This window comes from Urocampus carinirostris, chromosome 3 (genome assembly GCF_059441175.1).
Source record: "Urocampus carinirostris isolate Australia breed hairy pipefish chromosome 3, RoL_Ucar_1.0, whole genome shotgun sequence".
Lineage (NCBI taxonomy): Eukaryota > Metazoa > Chordata > Actinopteri > Syngnathiformes > Syngnathidae > Urocampus > Urocampus carinirostris.
In genome coordinates this window covers 7,151,957-7,174,894 of record NC_142351.1, presented here as the reverse complement: position 1 = coordinate 7,174,894, position 22,938 = coordinate 7,151,957, and the positions used below count along the sequence as shown (strand labels likewise).

Genomic DNA, 22,938 nt, shown 5'->3' with positions numbered 1-22,938 from the left:
TGCAGACTCCAAGCTTACAGCGACATCTACTGGACTCAAACTATAAGTGACTTCGCAGGGCCAAGCGGAACCGACGTTCGGAATTTTAGTTCCCCGCCGTGCCTAACATCAGTGGTGCACACAAACCTGGCATGGCGTCCTTGACGTCGCGTACAAGGAACTAAATCTATCTATCTTTCCTTCTGTCGCCAAAAGTTTTAAGGATGCTCATCAGGACTGCGTGCCAGCGCCTCCAACGCCGTAAGTTTCAAATTGTAATCGAATAAAAGTCTCCTGAAAAGAAGAAAATGTCAATTCCTCTCTCGAGGTTATGTCTGTGTTCGTAACACCGCATATTTCGTCAAATCTCACAATGTTTTAGCAGAAGAGAATATATAAATTAAACTTTATTTCGAGCATAACGAAAACAAATAACTCATCAATAAATAATACAGAAATGTTAACTAAATATGTCCAGTAAGGAATAGGAAGAAGCATACGCTTATTTCATCCCACAATAGAGTGCTTCGAGGTCCTAAGATTTACCCACAATGCATTGCTGGCGGCCGTTTTGGAAGTCAACAAAGCTTTTTACTTCATTGTTATTGTTCAGCGAACCAGTTAGGTTCTACATTGTAATGCCGAATACGTGCGTTATTGTTGGCTGTTGTAGCCGAAGTGAAAAGCTTTGTGGACTTCCAAAACGGCCGCCAGCAATGCATTGTGGGTAAATCTTAGGACCTCGAAGCACTCTATAGGGGAATAATAATAATAATAATAATTTCCTTGTATTGTCATTCTGTGTAACAATGTACACAGAACGAAATGTCGATTGCACCTGACCCGTTGTAGCGAGCCGATGCAGCCGCAGCCAACAGAGGGCGCCGCCGACTACTTTTTAAGTCTTAGGAATGACTCGGCCGGGGCGCGAACCACCGACCTCCCAGTCTCAAAGCGGGCGCCTTACCATCTAGGCTACTGAGCTGGTACGGTTACTTTAATTTGATTACTTTCAATTACTTTTGGATTACTCCAATCTCAAATATGCTAAGAAAAGACAAAAGAAACTAAATATGAATAAAATGACTCAATTTTGTGCAGGCTTGGGGAGTAACGGAATACATGGAACGGCAAAAAGCTGTTTGGATTTATTTTCATTTTGTTTCTGTCGCATTTGATGTTACTTTTGCCAGAGATCAAAGCCAGGAGAGAAAGCTTACCACGTGTTGTGAGTCATCATTTGATTCATATTTAGTTTCTTTTGTCTTTTATTAGCATATTTGGTATTGGAGTAATCCAAAAGTCATTGAAAGTAATCAAATTAAAGTAACCCTACCCAACCCTGATAATAAACCACCTTTCTTCTTCTTTTTATTCCGCTCTATACAAAAAGTAGGGGAAAAAAACAATGTAAGGTAACAAAAGATGGTACGAAAGGGGAGTGGGTAGAAAACATGCTTATTTAGTCCCACCTCCTATTCAATCTTATCTTCTGGGGATGCACAGAGTCTTCATTATCCTCACCATCTCTTTCTCCATCATCATCGGTGTCGCCATACATTTCCAGTATATTATATAATAAGAATTTGAAAGCCTCCATAGAATAATTTCGTGGTTCCGGACTTTCCCGAGCCTTATAACAGGGGTCGGGAACCTATGGCTCTTACTATGAGTACCTGTGGCTCAGAGACAAATTTGTAGTGTCTTATTTTTACGCTTGTTGTTTTAACCTTGGTCGTTCGTCGAATCTTTATTTTTTATCGTTTCAATTCCAGTCGTTTGTCGCACTGATGTGTCAAAATGTACGTTATTTTCCCCCATGGGATCAGGTTTCCGGTCAACTGCAGCAGCCGTAACAGCGGCACAGACAGAGATTCTCAGCCATCGCAATGCCGTCTTCTCGAGGGAACAGGCCCGTCAGCGGGCCCTGTACCCCCGTGTGGAGAAAATCCAGGTGTCGATGCAAGGCCCCGGACTAGATGGCACTGTCCTCATCATGAACAAAGGAATGTCCACGCCTCAGAGCTGTGCCAAGCGTGAGTAAAAAGGAAAAGGGTTTCAAAATCCGAGAATGTTGTTCTGGTTGGCGTGCGTTGTTTACTGGACTGAAAGTAGAAACTTTGTCTCACAGACTTGACAGAACATCATGTGACCAACTCCGTTTTGGCCCTGGTGGATGGCGAGCTGTGGCCTCTTCACCAGCCGCTCACTCACTCGTGCACACTCACCTTGCTAACGTTTAAAGACAAGGACCCCACGTTGGTCAACCAGGTAAAGATCAGGGGATGGTGATGCCGAACCATTGACACACTGCTCACTCGATATGGAGTCTCTAGCAGTATCGTGCAGACCCTTCTATGTACCGGGAGAGTTAACTGTGGTCTTTTCTTCAGGAGGCTACGTAGCTTTGTTTCAAAGCCAACCCAAGAAAAAGATATCACAACAAACCATTTAGGACACATATGTCATTTGTGACAGGCGATGAAGTAACCTTTATGATCCTTGAAATAAGTTGACTATCTTAAAATCGGGCTTATTGATCAGTACTTCCAATCGCTACAGAATCTCTTCTCCCCTCTTCCCCTTTAGTAACACTTGGTCTCCAAGGGTAGTCCTTAGCTCTTGTTTTTTTCTTCCTTGCCCTGTAAATAAATCTTAGTTTGTTTAGAGTCGAGCCATATTACATTACGTTTTTGTGTGTCTATATTTTTTTCTTTGGATTACTCAATCATTATGAACTGAAATTGATAATTAAAGCTAAAATGAAATATGTTGACTTTATGATTTTAAAGAGACTAAAAGGGGCTATTTTGGACTATTTCTGGGAGTCAGCCCCACTTAATGGTCCATTCAGTCACCAGCAAATCGAATTTTAAACCCAGAATTATTATGATTTAAAGCAATACTCCTTGACAAGGCCTAAAAAATCTGATTCACAGTTATTAGAGCCTGGCAAATGTCTTGATTTGAGGTACCGAGCCTGAAGTGAACCTAAATTTTCATGTTTTATTTGTGTGAGGGAGAACGACTTCTCTATTGCTGAGTTGAAAAAAATTGAATCCGCTGCGCAGATCCTCCACAAAGAAAAGAGAGGGGGAAAAGGCAGCGAGAGAGAAGCCCGGCCCCATGTGAACCAGACATTTCAGGCCAGACCCAAATTTCTGATCAGGCTCTGGTGGGCTTCGACTCGGCCCTAAAATCGTACCTCTAATAGGAATTCATGGGTCGTTAACAGATTGTCAGTAAAACAGGAGGTAAAATCTTTCTTTGGTCATTATTTTGAAGCTTGATGTGTGGGCAGGTATTCTAGAGACAACATGCAATGCCATTATGTGGGTCCATTATATGTCTGGTGTCCTGCTAACTTTGCCCTTTTCTCCAATGACAGGCATATTGGCGCTCCTGTTCCGCCCTTCTCGGTCAGGTCTTAGAGACGGCGTTTAAAGACCAGTGGTCTGTGGAGTTGCTCAGCACACCCGATGTGCCAGGTAAACAAATGCACTTTAGGGTATCACTCAGGGTTGCCACAGTGTCAAATCCAAGGGACACTGTCTAGGATGGCCGGGCTGATTAGAGTAAATGTTTGGGGGTGTTTAAAGATTTTAACTTATTAATGTCATTATAGATGCTGTTAGGGAAAAAACTATTTACCAAATTGTTTGAATTAGTTATTGGACTCCATTAACCAAACATAAACTTTATTCTCCTAACAATGCGTGCTTTTTTCTTGATATTAGGGAAAAAATATTGACAAGACACAGGCTTTTTCACACGGGGGTAGATTTGTTTTCTGAGATTATCTATTAAGTGAATTCCATCAAATTTAGCCAAATTATTGTCTAATTAGTCTTGTCGAGCCCCCCATCTTTTCATCTCTGCTCCTGTCTGTCTGTCTTGTCTTCCGTGTTCCGTCCTTTTGACACGTCGGCGTATCGGCCCCTCCGATGGGGCGTGCTGATTCCTCCCCTGGGGCGGGCCAGGTGCCAACGTCACCTCCTCCTCGCCGGAAGACGCCGCCATGTCTGAAGGACTCACGACAAGAAAGCTTATCAGAAACCTCGTCTCCTTGTCCCGCGTCACCCCTTGTCCTCGTTCTTGTTTTTATGTAAACATAATTCTTGTCCAGGCCACACTGACCCCAAGCCCTGAATCCCTGTGAAAAATCCCCACTGCATTCAGCAAAATTTAATTTGTATTATATTAAATCCCTTATAGTCAATTAAATAAGATAAAAAAAAAATCCTTCAATGCCTAATTTTGAATTTTTTTGTTTATCTACTTTGTAGAGCTGATGTTCTTGGTCATTTCAATAAGCTGGTGTAGAGACCTTTTGCTACTTCGTACTTTGGTCGTCGCTGGTTCATTCCTTTGCAGATTTTGAAGTGAATTGATTTGGTATTTATTGTCATTGATATTGTATCGTGCATTGTGTTCTGATAGACAGCAAGAACACATGTGTTGGGCGGGTGTGACTATGTGCATGACTGTGATAGGCTAGTGTATGCTGTCAAGATTGGCTGCTTCCCAAAACAAAGTGCAGCACAGCGCCAGATAGCTTTTAGCGGCTTGTTATGTTGAAAAATAATTCATCATTTAAACCAAACTCTGAGGAAAGTCAGAAGAGCATGACAGAATGGTAATCACCAGCTTTGTGGATTATTATCGAGTTCCAGAAGCGACTGGGGCGGCCTCGGGGAGAAGGGAAACGCGGTGCTTCTGGCCTGGCCTACTGCTTAAGCTAGGCTAATAACTCTCAAGCCACTGCTGCGGACCCTGTATCTTGCCAACGTTAGCTCCATTATCCAGGGAGCTACAACTTGTGGGAAACTGCTACGTTCAGCACAGTTTCATTTTAATTATCGGTGAGATCTGGCTCAATTTGAGGACACCCGATGCTAGCAGGCAGCTAGCCAGCCGCTCTCTAGATTGCTTTGGTAAACTGAAAGGGATAAGCCCCCCTATTTTGATTTACTTATGTATAACGACAATTAAACCATTCATTCAACTGCAATTATATGTTGTGTGTTATTATTTTGAGATCTAGAGTTGTTATTTTTGTTACAGTCATATACTCTCAGTCAGTTAACAACTTAAAACAGACTACCGTATTTTCCGCACTATAAGGCGCACCTAAAAGCCTTTATTTTTTTCAAAAGCTGACCATGCGCCTTATAATACAGTGCGCCTTATTTATGGATCAATATTAAATCGCAAAGTCTTCCAACTAACTTGCAGCCGCCGACTAGATTTTCCCCCGAACGCCAAGTAGTCCGCGGTGTATGCTGGGATTTATTTACCGGCGTTTCATTGGCTAACCAATGTGTCAATCATCATTTGAATCCATCACTATTGGCTAAAGTTATTCGGAGGTCAAGGGGCGGATCCTTTTTATCATTTACAGGCTGGCATAGGCTGAAGCGACAAAACAAAGCCTGCAATTGGCCGAAAAAGATGAATGTGTATAGCACGTGGTTGACGGCATACAGAAAGCATTTTTTACTGTTCTGTATTTGTGAATATTCTCCTGGATTTACTAAACTCACGGATATAAGAGGACCATGGCTGCACATTATTATTGAACACAACGACTCCGGTGAGCTACTCCGGCTATATATTTTCCCTGTATCCTGTTTCAGACTGAACTCGATGTTTCTGTGATAAGCGGTGCAGATAATGGATGGAATGGAGTGTCTATTTTTAAATGAAACTCAATTCCAAGTGCATATTGTCATATGCACTGTAAAGTTGCGAGCAAAAAAGAAAATAGAAACTAAGGAATGGTTGGCATTTCTTGAATCCCAAGACTTTAACCTTCCGAATGATGGAACGATGCATTTGAGTGACATCGTACGGACGCCGCATCCGCACGGGTTCTCGACACGTATTTGCGTCTTTGCAAGCTTTGGTAATGTTAAGGGGGTCATAAGTTTGACTGAACTATCTGACTGTTTTGTCGACGTTCCCATTGTAGGGCCTTATAATCCGGTGCGCCTTATGTATGGAAGATATAGGACCCAAAACTATTTTTGGGGGGTGCGCCCTATAACCCGGTGCGCCCTATAGTGCGGAAGATACGGTACATACTTTAAGCTGCAAATATGGGACTATCTACGTGTTACAAATAATGGTAGGAAGCGTTATCTTCTTGAATTTCTCCAGGTGCTTGTTTCACTCGTAATTTATCTTACAGTTACTTCAGGGGCTTTTCTCTGTGACCTGGTGCTGGACCCTCAGCTGAATTCTTGGGCTCCTACAGAGGTTTGGCGACTTTGGTCTGTGAGTTACTGCCTTTCAGAGCTCACAGGACCTTACTTTTGATTGTGTTGTGCTCCAGGCGTCACTGCGGTCTTTGACAAGAGGAGCACATCAGCTCATTTTCAAGGACTTGCCCTGGGAACCTCTGGAGGTGGACCCCTCTGTGGCACTGGAGACCTTCTCGCACAGCAGGTACATGAAGACCACCTTGTCTCGATTATCACACCACTAGAGCGGCGGTGGGCAAACTACAGGTCCGGGGCCACGTTGGCATTTTCTTTTGGATTTTCAAACAAAAATGGCACACATAAAATAATTATCAATGAATGTTTACAACAACTAGTGGTAAGAAAAACCTGTTGTAATGGAGCCACTGTTGCGTAGATCGCACTACAAATTGGGGATGGGTAATAAGCCACGGGTGATTCCCATTTTAGTGGGAGGGTACACTCACCGAGGTCTTCTTGTTTGTGGCATGGCTGTCAGTATATATGGAGCAGCCATAAAACCGGAAAAAGTATGGTAAATGGCGTCTTGCACAGTCAGCATTCACACAAATGCCAACTGTGCAAGACGCCACTGGTAAGGGACTGATAAGATCCATTTTCTGCTGCCTCTTTGTGGTATTTATGTCAAATCAAAAAGGAGTCTCTAAGGGCTGCACAGACCACAGTCTATTACAGACTATTTTTTACCCCATTCCCTGATCTAAAACCTACATGAGGGCAAGGAAAAACTCAAAAACGTCAGAATGAGGAAAATGAAGAAACGATGAGAAGGGACAGCACATGAGGTCATCCCCCTTCAGGCCGCAATGGATGTTGCAATAACAAACTATACAGATAAAAATCTAACATAAATTAAATAATAAAAAGTACAATATAAAATAAAAAGGATGACCAGGCTGCAATGGATGTTGCAATAACAAATAATACACAGATATTGTCAACATGAAATATAGGTTATTCATATGCTATAGAGTAGAAGTGTGTTTTAAGCTTAGATTTAAACATTTCCACCGAGGTTGCAGATCCAATCACAGAGGGCAGAGCATTCCACAGCACCGGGGCCCGGACGGAGAACACTCTTGAACCTGTCGATTTCTTCTTGACTCTTGGGATTACTAGTAGACCAGCATTTTCAGAGCGAAGGCTCCGGACCGGAACATAGGGGAGAATTAAATCTGAATAATATGATGGAGCAGGGCCATGCATGATTTTGTGTAATACCAACAGAACCTTGAAATCACATCTTAAGCTAACAGGGAGCCAATGCAGGTTAGCTCAAATCGGGGTCATGCGATCAAACTTTCTTGTCTTAGTTGAAAGCCTTTCTGAAGCATTTTGTACTAGCTGAAGGCTCTTGATTTGTGACTTAGGGAGACCGGAGAGTAGTACATTACAGTCATCAAGACGGGAGGTAACGCATACATTATTATCTCAGTATCCTCTTGGGACAGCACAGGGCAAATTTTAGCAATGTTGCGAAGATGGAAAAAATCTGTTCTCGTAATATTCTTAACATGTAACTGGAAGGACAGATCGGGGTCAACTGTGACTCTTAGATTTTTCACCGAGTCGCTCTGGGTGACATTACATTTGTCGAACAAGTCACGGCATTTAGATGGACCAATAATCACAATTTCAGTCTTTACGGCTGAGGCGCGATAAATTAAGTGACATCCATCTTTTTATCTCAGTGAGGCAGGCCTCCACATTTCCACAGTTTAGTGGGGCAGATTCTCCCATTGGAGCTGCTGCTGTTGTTATTCAGTCAGATGTGAATGTGAATTTCCCTGCGGGGATGAATAAAGTATCTATCTATCTATCTAGATGGTGTTACAAAACTTAATAGCGTTTGCGTGTCAAATTGCACTGTGCTGGTGGCTTGCGTGTCCACTTCCTTGTTTTACAGTGATGCATTTGGAAAAATAGTGTTTTGGCCAGTCATATCCATCCATGTGTATTATATTTATTTATCTATTCAGGTGCTTAATTAATGCTTAAATAAATGCATAGTTTGTGTATTGGAAATGCTAAAAAGGACCCGCCTTCTTTACTTTAGAATAACTTTAGCCAATAGTGACCGATTCAAATCGTGATTGACACATAGGTTAGGAAATGAAACGCCAGTATATATATCCTAGCATACACAGCACACTACTTCGCCTACGGGGGGAAATCGAATCGGCGGCTGCTTGCCTTAGTTGTGAGACTTTGTGATTCAATATTGATACATATATAAGGCGCACTGTATAAGGAGCATGGCCAGCTTTTGGAAAGAAAAGACTTTTAGGTGCGCCTTATAGGCGTGAAAATACAGTAATTACCTTTAATTCATGTTTTCATCTATGAATAAACGAGTCAAGTCATTTTTATTTGTGACGCCCTTAATCACAAAGAGTCTCAAAGGGCTGCACAGGTTATTGCAAACCACAGACTATTATTACAGACTATTATGACACTATCCCCTGGTCTAACACCTACATGAGGGCAAGGAAAAACTCAAAAACCTCAACTTGAGGAAAATGAAGAAACCTTGAGAAGAGACCGCACATGTGGAAATCCCCCTGCAATGGATGTTGCAATAACAAATAATACACAGATATTGTCAACAAAAAACATAGGTTATACATATGCTATAGAGTAGAAGTGTGTTTTAAACGTAGATTTAAACATTTCCACTGAGGTTGCAGATCGAATCTCAGGGGGAAGAGCATTCCACAGCACCGGAGCCCGAATGGAGAACGCTCTCGAACCTGCGGATCTCTTCTTGACTCTTGGGATCACTATTAGACCAGCATTTTCAGAGCGAAGGCTCCGAACCGGAACATAGGGGGAAATTCAATCTGAAAGATCTGAGGGAGCAAGTCCATGCATGATGGTGTACAATACCAAGAGAACCTTAAAATCGCATCTTAAGCTAACAGGGAGCCAATGCAGGTTAGCTAAAATCAGGGTCATGTGATCAAACTTTCTTGACTTAGTTAAAAGCCTCGCTGCAGCATTTTGTACCAGCTGAAGGCTCTTGATTTTGGACTTCTGGAGATCAGAGAGTAGTGCATTACAGTCATCGAGACGGGAAGTAACAAACGCGTGAATTATGATCTCCGCATCTGACTGAGACAGCATAGGGCGAATTTTAGCAATGTTGCGAAAATGGAAGAAAGCTGTTCTAGTAATATTCTTCACGTGTGTTTGAAAGGACAGATCGGGGTCAAATATGACACCTACATTTTTAACTGAGTCACTCTGGGTTATCTTACGTTTGTCAATGTTCAGAGCAGTTTTTGAGAACAAGTCACAGCATTTAGATGGACCAATAACTAACATTTCGGTCTTTTCAGAGTTAAGGCGCGAGAAGTTGAGTGACATCCACTCTTTTATTTCAGTGAGGCAGGCCTCCAAATTTCCACAATTTAGTGTGGCAGATTCCTCCATGGGAAGATATAGTTGAGTGTCATATGCGTAGCAATGGAACTCATATTATACTTGCGAATAATATCACCTAATGGAAGCATGTCAATGCTGAAAAGAAGGGGGCCAAGTACTGAACCCTGCGGAACACAATGGTGCATTATATACAAATATATAATGAAATCTCGCTTGACCAGACCCGGCCTGCGGTTATAAGGACCCAAACCCGACTGATTAACTTGATTTGAGGAACCAGGCTCGAAGTAAATCTCAAGCTGCACTTCAGCGCTCTCCGGCTGAAGTACGCGCGGCGCCTGAGTGCAACGCTGAGGTGCAGCTTCGGGTTTACTTCGGGGATTGGCCCCTCAAATTAAGACTACACTTCGCCGCTGAAGTTCACACTTAGGCGCCAAAGTGCGGCGCCGAAGTCACACTTAGGCGCCAAAGTGCGGCGCCGAAGAGTGTTACCCAAGTAAAAGTACACTTACTTCTGAATAATATTTTTTGAGTAGAAGCAAAAAGTAGTCATCCAAATAATTACTTGACTGGACTGCCAACACAGAAGCTCTATGTAGGAAAGGTCAAAGCCGACTTTACTTCCTCAGAAGGCTGGCGTCCTTCAACTTCTGCAAAAAGCTCCTGAAAATATTCTATGAGTGAGCCCAACTGCGTGCATGCTGTGCAGATCCTCCACGAAAAAATAAAGAAGGAAAAAAAATGGCGAGAGCAAAGCACGGCACCGCCAGGCGTGGTTGGGGCAAGACAGACCTTTTTCCTCAAATATTAGCTTAGAGATTAAATTTGATGTATAAAAACATTAAATTTATCAGTCACTTTTACCTCCTGGCCTGACCCCTCTGCAAAACTCAGGGATGTGATTTTTCCGCTAATTCGCGGAATTCCGCTTTTTTTATCTCCAAAAATAAAATTTTAAAATTTCCGGTGTTTTAATTGGTAAAAAAAAACGATTTCGTCTCGACAGCATGCCATTTGAGTGTTTCCGTAACTGAAATGAAACGTACTTGCGATTGGTTGAAGTCTCGTGTTGACCAATAAACGCGCTTGTTATAGGAGTGTGCCATTGTTCATTTCTCACACGTTTTTGCCGGGTGTTTAAAGAAAGATGTCCGTGATCGAACGCAAAGATGCTCCGCGAGCTAAAGAAATTGATAAGATTGTAAAAAACAAGTTTCGATGGGACTGGTTGGAGAAGGAATTATCTACGAATGTTGGAAAGAAGACTGTGACGAATTTGTTCAATGACTTTATTCGGAAGATCGATCGTGCCGGGAAAGCACTTTGCATTTGGTGTCATGATACCATCGACTATGGTGGGAGAGGTTTCAAAGCTCTTGAAAGTCACGCAAAGAGCAAAAAACACGTGAAAGAACTCCAGTCAAGAACGACAAATTATTCCATCGCTGGAAGTTTCGGTGCCCAAACGAAAACTCCAAAACTTTACGGCCTCCATCCCTTATTGACATCACAATCGGAAGCGGTAATAAAGAGACGTGATCCACCCCAACAACCTGTACCAGTTGCTGATAGAGTCGTGAATTTTGAGGTAGGTGGTAAACTTTTCAAATTTATTTTAATGTGACTGATTTTGAGTTGACTTAAACTGTAATTTTATATGGGATAGTTCAATATACATTGAAAATTTATGCTGTTGTCTTGTCTATTTCTTTGTCATCTGAGTGCATTGAAAGTACTTAAAAAAACCCATGAGCTCCGGGGGGGGGCTTCGCCCCACTTTTCCCCCCACCAGGGCACTGCCCTGGTCCTACCTGGTTTCCCCCCCCCCCCCCCCCCCCCGCTAGCAATCACCCCCCCCCCCCCCCCCCCCCCCCCCCGCTAATTTTCAGATAATTTCACTTTGGTCAAATCACATCCCTGAAAACTTTAAAACCCAAAGTTTTCCCACCCCTGCACTAAAATCTTGTGTCTCTTGATGTCCAGCTTTATTGAAGAGTTGTCTCTCTGTATCAGGTGTCAACAGGAAGCGGTGGAGCAAAGAGCAGCTCTCAATCCGAAAGGGACCGTGACACTTTACAGGTGAAATTGCATGTTTATATAAAGAAAAATCTATTGAACTGATTTATATTTGCAAACATCATCGTTATTTAATTTACAATATCTTAGTCGAAGCTGAAATGACTGTTAACATTTTGTGAATGTAAACATTTTTTAATTCAAACAAAAACACACCCTTGTTGAAAGATGACCACATCATGGAGAAACAATGTTATACAGTGGAACCTCGGTTCTCGACCATAATCCGTTCCAGAACCCTGTTCGAAAACTGATTTGGTCGATCACCGAAATCATTTTTCCCATTAAAAATAATGTAAATCGTTTTAATCCGTTCCAACACCCTGGATGTTTATCTTGAATGTTTAACGTAAAGCTAACCCAGGCTAATCGTACGTACACGTTATTGTAATCTTCCGTACGAAAGATTACAATAACATGAACGTGTAAACATTTTTTAAAAAGATAAAGAAAAGAATTATGAATAGGATTTCTTACCTTTGTGGTGGTCAGCAGAAGGCGCAGGTGGACGGTGAGGAGAGGAAAATCATCAAAAGTTTTTCAACCTCTTCCAAAACTTGCGGCCGTTGCTTGCTTATAGCACTCACTCCCTTAGCCACATCACTAGATTTCACAGCCTCCTTATTCTTTAGTATCGTACAGATCGTAGCTTTAGCCATGCTGTATTCCCTAGCAAGATCAGACACTCGCACACTTCCTTCATATTTTGCTATTATTTCTTTCTTAAATGCAATAGTTGTACGCACTACTTTTCTTTTTTCACCTGTAGCAACTTTGCTGCTTGCACTGACTTTCTTCTGAGGCAGAATTAGGGGCTAAAACACCCGTACGCCGCTCAGCATCGCACCCTAGCGTACGCACCCACGCATTACCGGCGTTCGAACTCCGAAGTTTTGACCGAACAGCGAAGCAAGAATTTCTCGAAATTTTTGGTCGGACTCCCATTTGTTCGAACTGAGAGGGACTTGTTCAGCACTATAATAGGCAATGACTTGGGTGACTTCAAATCAAATGTAAGCATGCCTCGGTACGGCTAGGGTCATAAATTCAGCTAGTCTCGCTAATGCTAGCGCAGCTCAGCAAGTGGGAAGGCCTTGACTGTCACCGCACACTTTTGATGCCGATGACTTGACACAGTTGCTTATGCCGCTTCTTTTTCGACAAACCAGACTTAATCAACTGTGTTGATTCGTCAGCAAATATGCAACCTTGGTTCTGAAACCGGCTTGCATTAGACGGTGAGATGAGAGGGAAATTGTTCGCATGCGCTAATGAAGTTTGAAAAAAAAAGTTCACAAGTTTATAGCTTAGTAGACACTCAAAGTAAAGAGAGAAAACATCGAATAATTTTTAACATACTAGGAGAAGAGAAGGCTGTTCCAAAATTCCAAATGATCTGTTTTAAAAAAAACCTTCCCTGAGCCTTTTCTTTTTATTAACTGCCCTATGTTACAAAAGCAGATGAAATGAAAATGAAATGATCTGCATTTATATAGCGCTTTTCAAGTCCAGACTTCCCAAAGCGCTTTACAGTGTGCTTCACATTTCCCAATAGCGGCCGTGCGGCCATGTAAGGCGCTAACCTGCTTATTGGGGGCATTAGGGGTTCAGTGTCTTACCCAAGGACACTTCGACATGTAACACGGAGGAGCCGGGATTCGAACTGCCATCTCTTGATCCCAAGACGAGCCACTGCCCCCCCTAGTGTTTTTCAACCTTTTCTGAGCTTGACATCATATTTGCAGAAAATGATTCCTAAATGTTCTATAACATTTTAAAAAGTGACATTGGATAATTTCTCACGGCACACTAGTGTGTCACGGCACAGTGGTTGAAAATCACTGCCCTAAAGGGTGTGGAAATCAAAGAACAGCCTGATTGGCCGTTAAAGACAATTATGCAAACAGTACATAGTCCAAATGACGAACTGCCTTCTTATGCAATCTCCTTTGCAGGTGTAAGATATTTACAACAGAATAAACTTAGAATTTCACCCTTTTTATCTAGCAGAAAGAATGAATCAGACCCTGTGAAAATCAAAGAACGGCACGATTGGCCGGTGGAGTCAACGATGTAAAAAGTGCATAATAGCCAAAATAATGAATTGGCATCTTATGCAATCTTCTCTGCAGGTGTAAGACATTTAAAACAGAATAAACTTGTAATTTTTCTCCTTTTTACTTAACAGGCTGCAACGATTTGTTCAGGTGTTTCCGAGCCTATAGGGCACATACAGTATGAACACACGCAAATTGGGATTTATAACTGAATTTTCGAACATTTTAAAACAACACCAGTGTAAAGATTTCATTTCAAGATCATCATTTGAGTGCTACACATTTTATAACTATTTTGGCTTTTTAAAATGATTCCGTCAAAAACTGTGTCTTTGGTGAGAATCAATTCAAAGTTCTCATTGTTAATCAGCCCATCTCTTTCCTTTGTTAGATGTGGGGACTATGTCCTCTTAAGTGGGGGCCCCCTGGTGGCCAGGACAGGCCTGTGCTTTCAATTTGAGGTGACTGCGCTCCACAACATGGGTTCAGGACGTTGGGGCATCCACAGACGAGCACAGGGCCTCTCTCTCCCTTTGCAGTTGCAGGTAGGATTGTTGGCAGGAAATCATCTTAAATGTATCGCCAAACAAGCAATATGTGAGGAAACGGTGCACAGTTTTTACATAAAACTATAAATATTTCCGAGATAATGCATTTTGAAGACTGCATGTCTTGTCTTTGTCTTCCTGAGCTGTGACGTCATTCAAGGAACACCAGCGCCCTAGCAAGCCTGTCGCCAATATTTTTTTACGTGTTAATTAGTTGGAGAGGTTACGAGTGTTTTAAGCAAAGTTTTGTTATTTTTTGTGGAGTATGCTTAGGCTTTGTAATACAGGTAAATGCAGTAATGGTACGACAAAGGGGGAGCAGCCAAAAATGGGCTAACTGGCAAAAGTAACATAGACCTGCAGCCTCAGTGGAAAAACACGAAGCCGACTTCTTAAATTTGATTTCAAAAGGCATTGACAATGTCTTAGTCTTGAATTGAACTTGCCTGAAGCACTAGGAACCTTGATATAACGACTGGTCCTCGGTCTCCATTGTCACGGATTGCAGATCCCTAGTCAAGGCCATCGGTAACCCCGATATTCACAATCCCCAACCCTGGCCCCCAGGAAGCTTTAAGGGCTTCCAACCCCAACAATGTCATTCTGGTACTGGGCCATTGTAACATGTCGGTTAAGGAATTAGCCAATCAACAGGCAAAACAGGGTTCATCCCTCCCCAATCTTTAACCACCTGGACAAATCCATAATGATAGCTATTATTCGGAGACACAGCAGCCCTTCATCTTCCCAACACTTCCATCCTCTCTTAATAACCCAACCCCACCAAGAAGAACTTCGTAGACCTCATTTGATTCTGCTACGGGCAACACATGACAGGGAAATGCAAAGATATCTAGTGTGGACTTTGTGGTGAGGAAGAAGAGTCGGCTAAACACCATTGGCTCCGATGTCCAGCACTAATGGGAGAACGCCACTTTCGTCAGTTGGGGCACTCTTTTGCTGAACTCCCATTGCACTCCTAGTGTTTCCAAGGATCATCTTTGTTTGAAATAATAATAAGAACTAATAACAAAAAGCGGGAACGGCGATGGCAACAGACACGAAGTCTACCGGGACTAAACCTAGGGACATGGAAAAACCGGCGCTAATTTGTCCAGACCTACAAATACCTGGGTGTGCGGCTGGACAACAAACTGGACCGGACTGCCAACACAGAAGCTCTATGTAGGAAAGGTCAAAGCCGACTTGACTTCCTCAGAAGGCTGGCGTCCTAAAACTTCTGCAAAAAGCTCCTGAAAATATTCTATGAGACTGTTGTGGCAAGCGCCCTCTTCTATGCGGCAGCGTGTTGCGGAGGCAGCATCAAGAAGAAGGATACCTCTCGTCTCAATAAACTGGCGAGGAAAGCGAGCTCTGTTGTGGGCACAGAGCTGGACAGCCTGACAACAGTAGCTGAGAGACGGGCACTGAAAAAGCTGCGGTCAATCATGGACAATTCATCACATCCACTATACAGCATTATATCCAGACAGAAGAGCAGCTTCAGCGACGGACTGCTGTCACTGTTTTGTACCACGGACAGACTGAAGAGATCTTTTCTTCCTCATGCCATGAGGCTCTTTAACTCCACCCGGTGGAGTAAAGGCCCACATTAAACCACACCCCCTACATTGCATATTACCGTATTTTATTGCAATGTGTATTCTGTGTAGCACTATCTAGATACTCTATATAACACGCTACAGTGGGTATTAGCACGTCACATTGGGTATTTGTATATTGTATTATTTTTACATTGTTCTCAGCTCAGGGATGCAGCTGGAAATGTGAATTTCCCTGCGGGGATGAATAAAGTATCTAACTCGTGACTATCAAGCCAAACACACGATGGGCAGCCAACCAGCACCAACAGGAAACAAACAGGAAAGCCCTGGGCAGCCCTGATGCTGACGTGGAGCTAGCCAGACAAGATTATACCAACTGTGACACGCGTGGCAAAAATCACAAACGAAAAGCCACGATCGACTACTGAAAAGGAAGAGAAAGCAAACAAAGATTGCAGGCTGAAACAGCAGAAGATAAACACGACCAATGCAGCTCTCGGAGGTCGAAGCACATAAAACAGTTACAAGTCTCCCAGCGACAGCGTTAAGCTAAGTTCCAATTTCTCCAAGCAGAGCTGAGCGGTATGCAATTGCTGTTCACTACAATTGCGAAGCTGCCTCACTTGTTGTTTTATTGGGATTTTGCCGTTTTGAAAATTGTGTAGTCCTTTAATCTTCACATGAAGAATATAACTAGCGTTTTCCTATTTCGCCGGTAAACACGGAGGTGTGCTGAAGCATGTTTAAATGTCAAGTCAGGTCATGTTTAATTTTGACGCCCTGAATCACGAGGAGTCTCAAAAGGCTGCACAAACTAGAGACTATTATGACACCATCCCCTGATCCAAAACCTACATGAGGGCAAGGAAAAACTCAAAAACCTCAAGTCAAGTCCTGTTTATTTGTGGCGCCCTGAATCACGAGGAGTCTCAAAGGGCTGCACAAACTAGAGACTATTATGACACCATCCCCTGATCCAAAACCTACATGAGGGCAAGGAAAAACTCAAAAACCTCAAGTCAAGTCCTGTTTATTTGTGACGCCCTTAATCACAAGGAGTCTCAAAGGGCTGCACAGACTATTGCAAACTACAGACTATTGTGACGCCATCCCCTGATTTAAACCTACATGAGGTCAAGGAAAAACTCAAAAACCTCGTCATGTTTATTTACGACGCCCGTAAGGAGTCTCAAAGGGCTATAGACTACAGACTATTACGACACCATCCCCTGATCTAAAACCTACATGAGGGCAAGGAAAAACTCAGAAACCTTGAGAAGGGACCATGAGGTCATCCCCCTTCCAGTATGACCAGGCTGCAATGGATGTTGTAATAACAATTAATATCCTTGTTTAGATTACTGTAATGCCCTGCTCTCCGGTCTTCCCATTAAAATATTGCTAGCTTGCAGCTGGTTGGATGTTGTTGAATAGCTGCCGCCATCCAGTTTGGAAAAGCCTCCCTCAAGTCCCTTTCCTTACTTCCTCATATTTTATTTCTTTGACCATTTATTTAGTTTTTATTGTATTTGGACATTTTTTGTCTATTACGTGTTTCAGGTTCTTTGGTAGGGGATAAAAAAGGGGATTTTATTGTTTTATTGTGCACTGCATGTTTTTATGCAGCACTTTGATTGACCATTTTTTGCCTGAAAATTACCTCCCAAATGAATAACATGTGATTTTGTTCAAGGACATCAACTTAGAGATTAAATTCTCGAGTTTCCCTGCGCGTGGGATATTTTGCAACATGTTTGCATAATTGTGGGGAGGAACACTGCACGTTTTTGGCTTGATTGAAACAAAAAATCTGTTTGGGTGTGGGTAGCACAAACACATTGGCATCCTATTACCTATTACACTTGATGGCCAGAATTGAATGAATGAATGAAAACTTTTATTTCGAACATTAAAATAAAAACCAAAACAATGAGTCAACAAAATAATGTCACATAACATGTTCGAAAAGGGGTAGTCAGAAGCAGATGCTTATTTTTCCTGCCCCTTTATCTTTCCTATTAAATACATTTTACAAATCCTCCTTTCCTCTTGTGTCTAACATAACAAAATCTCATGGATATAATAATTACATAGGTCAGATATCAATAATTATAATAACAATAATCACATATTTTATACACTAATATACTTCATAATACCCATCACTCAACGTCATAATGCGCCTAGTTACCAAATGTCACTGCGGCACCAATGATAATAACAACAATAAAAATAAACATAATATTTATAATAACAATTCTGATATAATATTAGCAACAATAACAACAAGTTAACTATAGTTTTAAACGCAGTATTTCCAATCTCCTTCATATCCCATTTTCTTCATCCCTGTATTTTGCCAGTCATGCTTTTATGTATTTAAATTTGAACACATGGATAGTTGGACATTGTTTGATCTCATCTTGTAAATCACCGTAAATTCCGGACTATAGAGCGCACCTGATTATAAGCCGCACCCACCACATTTTAAGAGGAAAACCGATTTTGTACATACACAAGCCGCACCTGTATATAAGCCGCATGCGCCCACATTTAAACATGTAACACAAACACAAAATGAACCCAAACCCGACTTCAAGTCCGGCGATTGAAACTAAATGTCCTTCATTAAAGTCCACAGTCCAAAAATCGCAGCCGGCAAAATGAACGGAAAATGATACCGGTACTTAAGGTTTGATGCAGACCTGCAGAGTCCGGGTCCCGTTGAAAGTAATCCAAGGAAAAAAGTGTATATTTCCAAAGGTAAGGGTGGGAAAAATATATCAGATGAACACATTTACTCACGCAACTCCTTTTTTTTAACCAACTTTTTACCCCCTCTTCTTTCCTTGTCTGTCCCTCACCTTTAGCGGTCCCCACTTAAACTCGGCACCCCGCGTTTGTTCCGCCTCTCCTTTTTCGTTCACCCGTGCAGAACATATCAGAATAAGTGTTTAAAATAAATACAAATAAATACATTACAAAAATATTCAGTTGCAAATACATATTATACATGGGTTACACATATTTATTTATATGTTGTGATGAGGGGGGTGAGGGACAAACAGAGTTGGTGGATACAACTGGAATGTTTGATGTTTGATCTTACATTACACATAGTCCAGTGTTTTGCTCAGTCCACATATTGAATGGATTTGGGAGTACAGTCCATAAACATGCCCGATTAAAGTCGCCGTCGACGATAAAGCTCCGTTGGGGTGTGCAAGCTGCTGTTTATTGATAGCAGCGGGCAGGAGATTTAGCGCTATGCTAACATTAGCATCTGGTGAAACGGTTAGCGGTGGAAAGTAAACAGCAAACACAAAGACCACAGTTAACTCTCCCGGTGCATAGAAATGTCTGCACAATACTGCTAGAAACTCCATATCGAGTGCACAAACCCTTATGATACCAAACTGTATGTAACCTCCTACATGCCGACACTTCTTGTGTAAATTCTGTAAATTATAACTATAACCTTATCCTCCTTGTTTTATAACCTTATCTTCTCTGTTCCTTTATCTTCTTTTTTTTTTTTTTACCTCACTGTGAATGTGTGAAACTGGAGTGTCATGCCCAATTTCGTTGTCACAATATGTTAACCCATTTTGTAACAATGACAATAAAGGTATAATATATTCTATTCTAATATGTTAAATACGGCAGAACTAGGGCAGCACGGCGGCGCAGTGGTTAGCGCTTGTGCGGCACAGTTCATGTCATGGGAACCTGTCGTGGGTTCAAATCCAGCTCCAGACTTCCTGTGCGGAGTTTGTATGTTCTCCCCGTGCTTGCGTGGGTTTCCTCCGGGAACTCCGGTTTCCTCCCACGTTCCAAAAACATGCATTTCAGGTGAATTGGCCGGTCCAAATTGTCCCTAGGTGTGAATGAGCGAATGAGTTGTCTGTCCCCGTGTGCCCTGCGATTGGCTGGCAACCAGTTCAGGGTGTCCCCTGCCCACTGCCCGGAGATGACTGGGATGGGCTCCAGCCCCCCCGCGACCCTAATGAGGATAAGCGGTACGGCTAATGAGATGAGATGGCAGAACTAGAGAACAATATCATAGATACAATGGAATTGCAGCTCCACGCGCCTAAAAATTCCGGGTTTTTTGTTGTTTTTGCAGGCCCACCACACCGTCTGGAGGAAACTGAGGCAGCGAGCAGAGAAGGCGGTGAGAACAAACATCCCCATTTCACTCGCATCCAGCAGAGAAAACATCAAAGCCGCCAGCTCGGCTGCCAACCCAGGCAGGGCTGTTACCGGCGTAGCGAGGAGGCGCTCGGGTCTCCGCGCTTGATGCTAGTCCAAATTAGCGCTTGTTCTAAATCCAGCCGGGCCTTTACCCCGGATGCACCCCCATCGCTCCACGCCTCGCCATTCAGCCAGGGGCTAGAATTTAACGTCATTTTTTTTTTACGACTTTGCGTTTACGATTCTAGCACCCGGCGCCAAAGGACTCTCTTCCTTCCTATGAAGGACAAACCGCCCGTTTTCTGAAACCGACATCAAACACGGCGAGGAAGGAGCCGGAAAACTATTTTTAAATCTCTCTAGACTCTCGTCGAGGTGCGCGGTGACACGAGCGGATTCTGACTGAAGCGGCAAAAACGCATAAATCGGCGTTGTTAAACTAGGCCGTGTTAATTTTGGACGGAGTCGTCTAGGCAGAACGCGTTGAAGAGCGGCCTTTTTGGCATTCTCTGTGCATCGCCGCCATGGCCGCCGACTGTCGTGCGGGCAAAGGACGACTCGTTAATAAGCACGCGTGATTTGGCAGCCCGTGATATACGATGCGCTGCGGCCTACATTTCCATTTTGCCACGCCAATGTGACAGGGGGATATGGGAACTGCGTTTTGCTAAAGACGACGTGGATCAATTCTTGGTGGAGTCAGGACCAATGCGCAATCACGCACTGTCCAGAGCTTTTCCACGCACAAGAAAATCTAGCCAGCTCACAAAAATCAGGGCTCAAAATTGCTAATTAAGAAGCGAATTAAGTCAAAGTTACAGTGCATGAAGGTAAAAATACACGGGTTCCCCTGATGTTGTGTTCTAAATGCGGTATTTTGAAGTCGAGTCGAAGTAGAACGAAGTTGAGTAAAGTTAGTAGAGTTTGTCGAGAACCGGCTTCTTCGGCTCAGCTCACTAAAAGGAACCGGCTCTTTCGGGTCCTAAACGGCTCTTCAGGTTGTTTTTGCTTCTTTCATCCATATATGACCAAATATTATTTCAAATTATGCACAAAATGACTTAAAAGAAGGGGGAATAGAACAAAAAAAGAAAAAAATACCAAATTGAAAAAGTAGTGAAAAGCTGAGAAGAAAAGAAACAAAAGGAAGAGAAAAAAAGAAGGAAAAATTCAGAAAAAAAGCCAGAAAAAAAGAAAAAGAAACAAAGGGAAAAAAGTAAATAGAGAACAAAAAGAAAAAAGTAACAGTTTGGAAAAAATAACACAATGAGATTTTTTAAAGGAATTAAAAAAAAATAGAAAAAAACAGGGAAAAAGACAAAAACGTTTGTGTTGCATTCAAATCATTTCCAATTCTATCAAGTCAATCTTGTTGCCAACATTGTACTTCCACCAAAAAATGTTATTAAATACAGTTGTGTATCGTGCAACCGACTCAATAAGCCCCCAAAAATGTTAGTGTTATGCGACAAAAGATACCAGGAAAAAAAAGAAATTGATATCTTGTGAAAGAATTGTTGTAAAAACAAATGACGTTTGTAGGCCGTACATTCTTTGCAATAATACATGAGTCAATTCATTCAAAAGTGAAAAAATGTTTTGCATTGCCGGAAACTCAGCAAAATGTAAGTTTTGGACATGTTTGATAATGATTTAGTTGCCACACTTGGGATTGCCGTTGCTCACTGTTGTTTTAAGCGTTGCTCACCGACTTTGTGTGAACGCTCAGACCCGTAAGGAAAATTACAGGAACATAAATAGGACTGAATAAAATGTTAAAAAGTGTATAAAATGTACCTATATAGACGAGTTAGTGCGCTGTTGTGAATGATGCAGGGGCAGAACACGACTGAACACTAGGGGGCAGGAGGCTCCGAGTTCAGGTGTTGAAAAGCCCTGGGGATGAAGCCAGTCTTCCTCCTTTGAGTCCTGCTGCCGGGGCGGCGAAGTCTGCGTCTTGACGGCAGCCACACAAACTCCGCTTGTAAATATTCGAGGCACCGGTTTTGAATTTCAACGAAATCTTCTCGTTTTAACCCACAGGTGGAGGTGGAGCAACCTGAGAAAGAAACTCCGCCCCCCGTTACGGCCACCGCTTCCATTTCGCAGTCGAGCAGCCAGTAATACCGGAATCCCAAAATATATATGCAATGTCCTGTTTGAACAATAAACCCGAGAAAACCAACTGCCAAATGAGTGCCACTCGTTTTTAGTCACAGCACCTCCCTGCCCATTATCTTCATCTCGCTGACTTGGCCCACTTTGAGTCTCCTCTTACCTTGTGACCGTTTTTGTTACATCACTTCCTGTTTTCCGACATCTTTTTGTGAATTGCTGATGTGACTTATACGCCAGTGCGACTTACAGTATGTTTTTTCCCATTCTTGATTCTGCATTTAATGGCTTCTGCGACATACCTAATTGGTAAAATGGCGGCGCCCTCTGTTGGCTGCGGCTGCATCGGCTCGCTACAACGGGTCAGGTGTATCGACATTTCGTTCTGTGTACATTGTTACAAAGAATGACAATACAAAGGAAATTATTATTATATACTCCAGTGCCACTTATGTTTACCCCCTTATTCTGCATTTTTTTGCTGCTGCGACTTATACTCCAGTGATATTTAAATATATATATTTTTTCCCCCTTCATTATACTGCATTTTATGGCCGGTGCAACTTATACTCCTGTGCGACTTGTATATGTTTCCCCCCTTTATTTTCCGTTTTTTGGCTGGTGTGACTTGTACTCCTGTGCGACTTATATATGTTTCCCCCCCCTTATTCTCCGTTTTATGGCCGGTGTGACTTATACTCCTGTGCGACTTCTAAATGTTTCCCCTCCTTATTCTCCGTTTTATGGCCGGTAAGAC

General features: G+C 42.4%; 1 protein-coding gene across 1 annotated transcript; it reads left to right on the top strand.

The window, feature by feature from the left end:
* Nucleotides 1-73: 73 nt before the first annotated feature.
* mrpl39 (mitochondrial ribosomal protein L39) lies at nt 74-22,259 on the top strand. Its single transcript, XM_088330505.1, has 10 exons — nt 74-240; nt 1,809-2,015; nt 2,111-2,250; nt 3,368-3,467; nt 6,170-6,237; nt 6,314-6,426; nt 11,640-11,705; nt 14,151-14,304; nt 19,999-20,046; nt 22,110-22,259. The coding sequence occupies exons 1-10, from the start codon at nt 204-206 to the stop codon at nt 22,188-22,190; spliced, it is 1,014 nt and encodes a 337-aa protein (XP_088186631.1). The 5' UTR covers nt 74-203; the 3' UTR covers nt 22,191-22,259.
* Nucleotides 22,260-22,938: the final 679 nt, after the last annotated feature.

Coding starts and splice junctions, on each gene's coding strand:
- mrpl39 (XM_088330505.1), top strand. CDS start 204: ATGCTCATCAGGACTGCGTGCCAGCGCCTCCAACGCC. Junction 11,706..14,150: donor GGGACCGTGACACTTTACAG/GTGAAATTGCAT, acceptor TTCCTTTGTTAG/ATGTGGGGACTATGTCCTCT. Junction 20,047..22,109: donor GGCAGCGAGCAGAGAAGGCG/GTGAGAACAAAC, acceptor TTTAACCCACAG/GTGGAGGTGGAGCAACCTGA.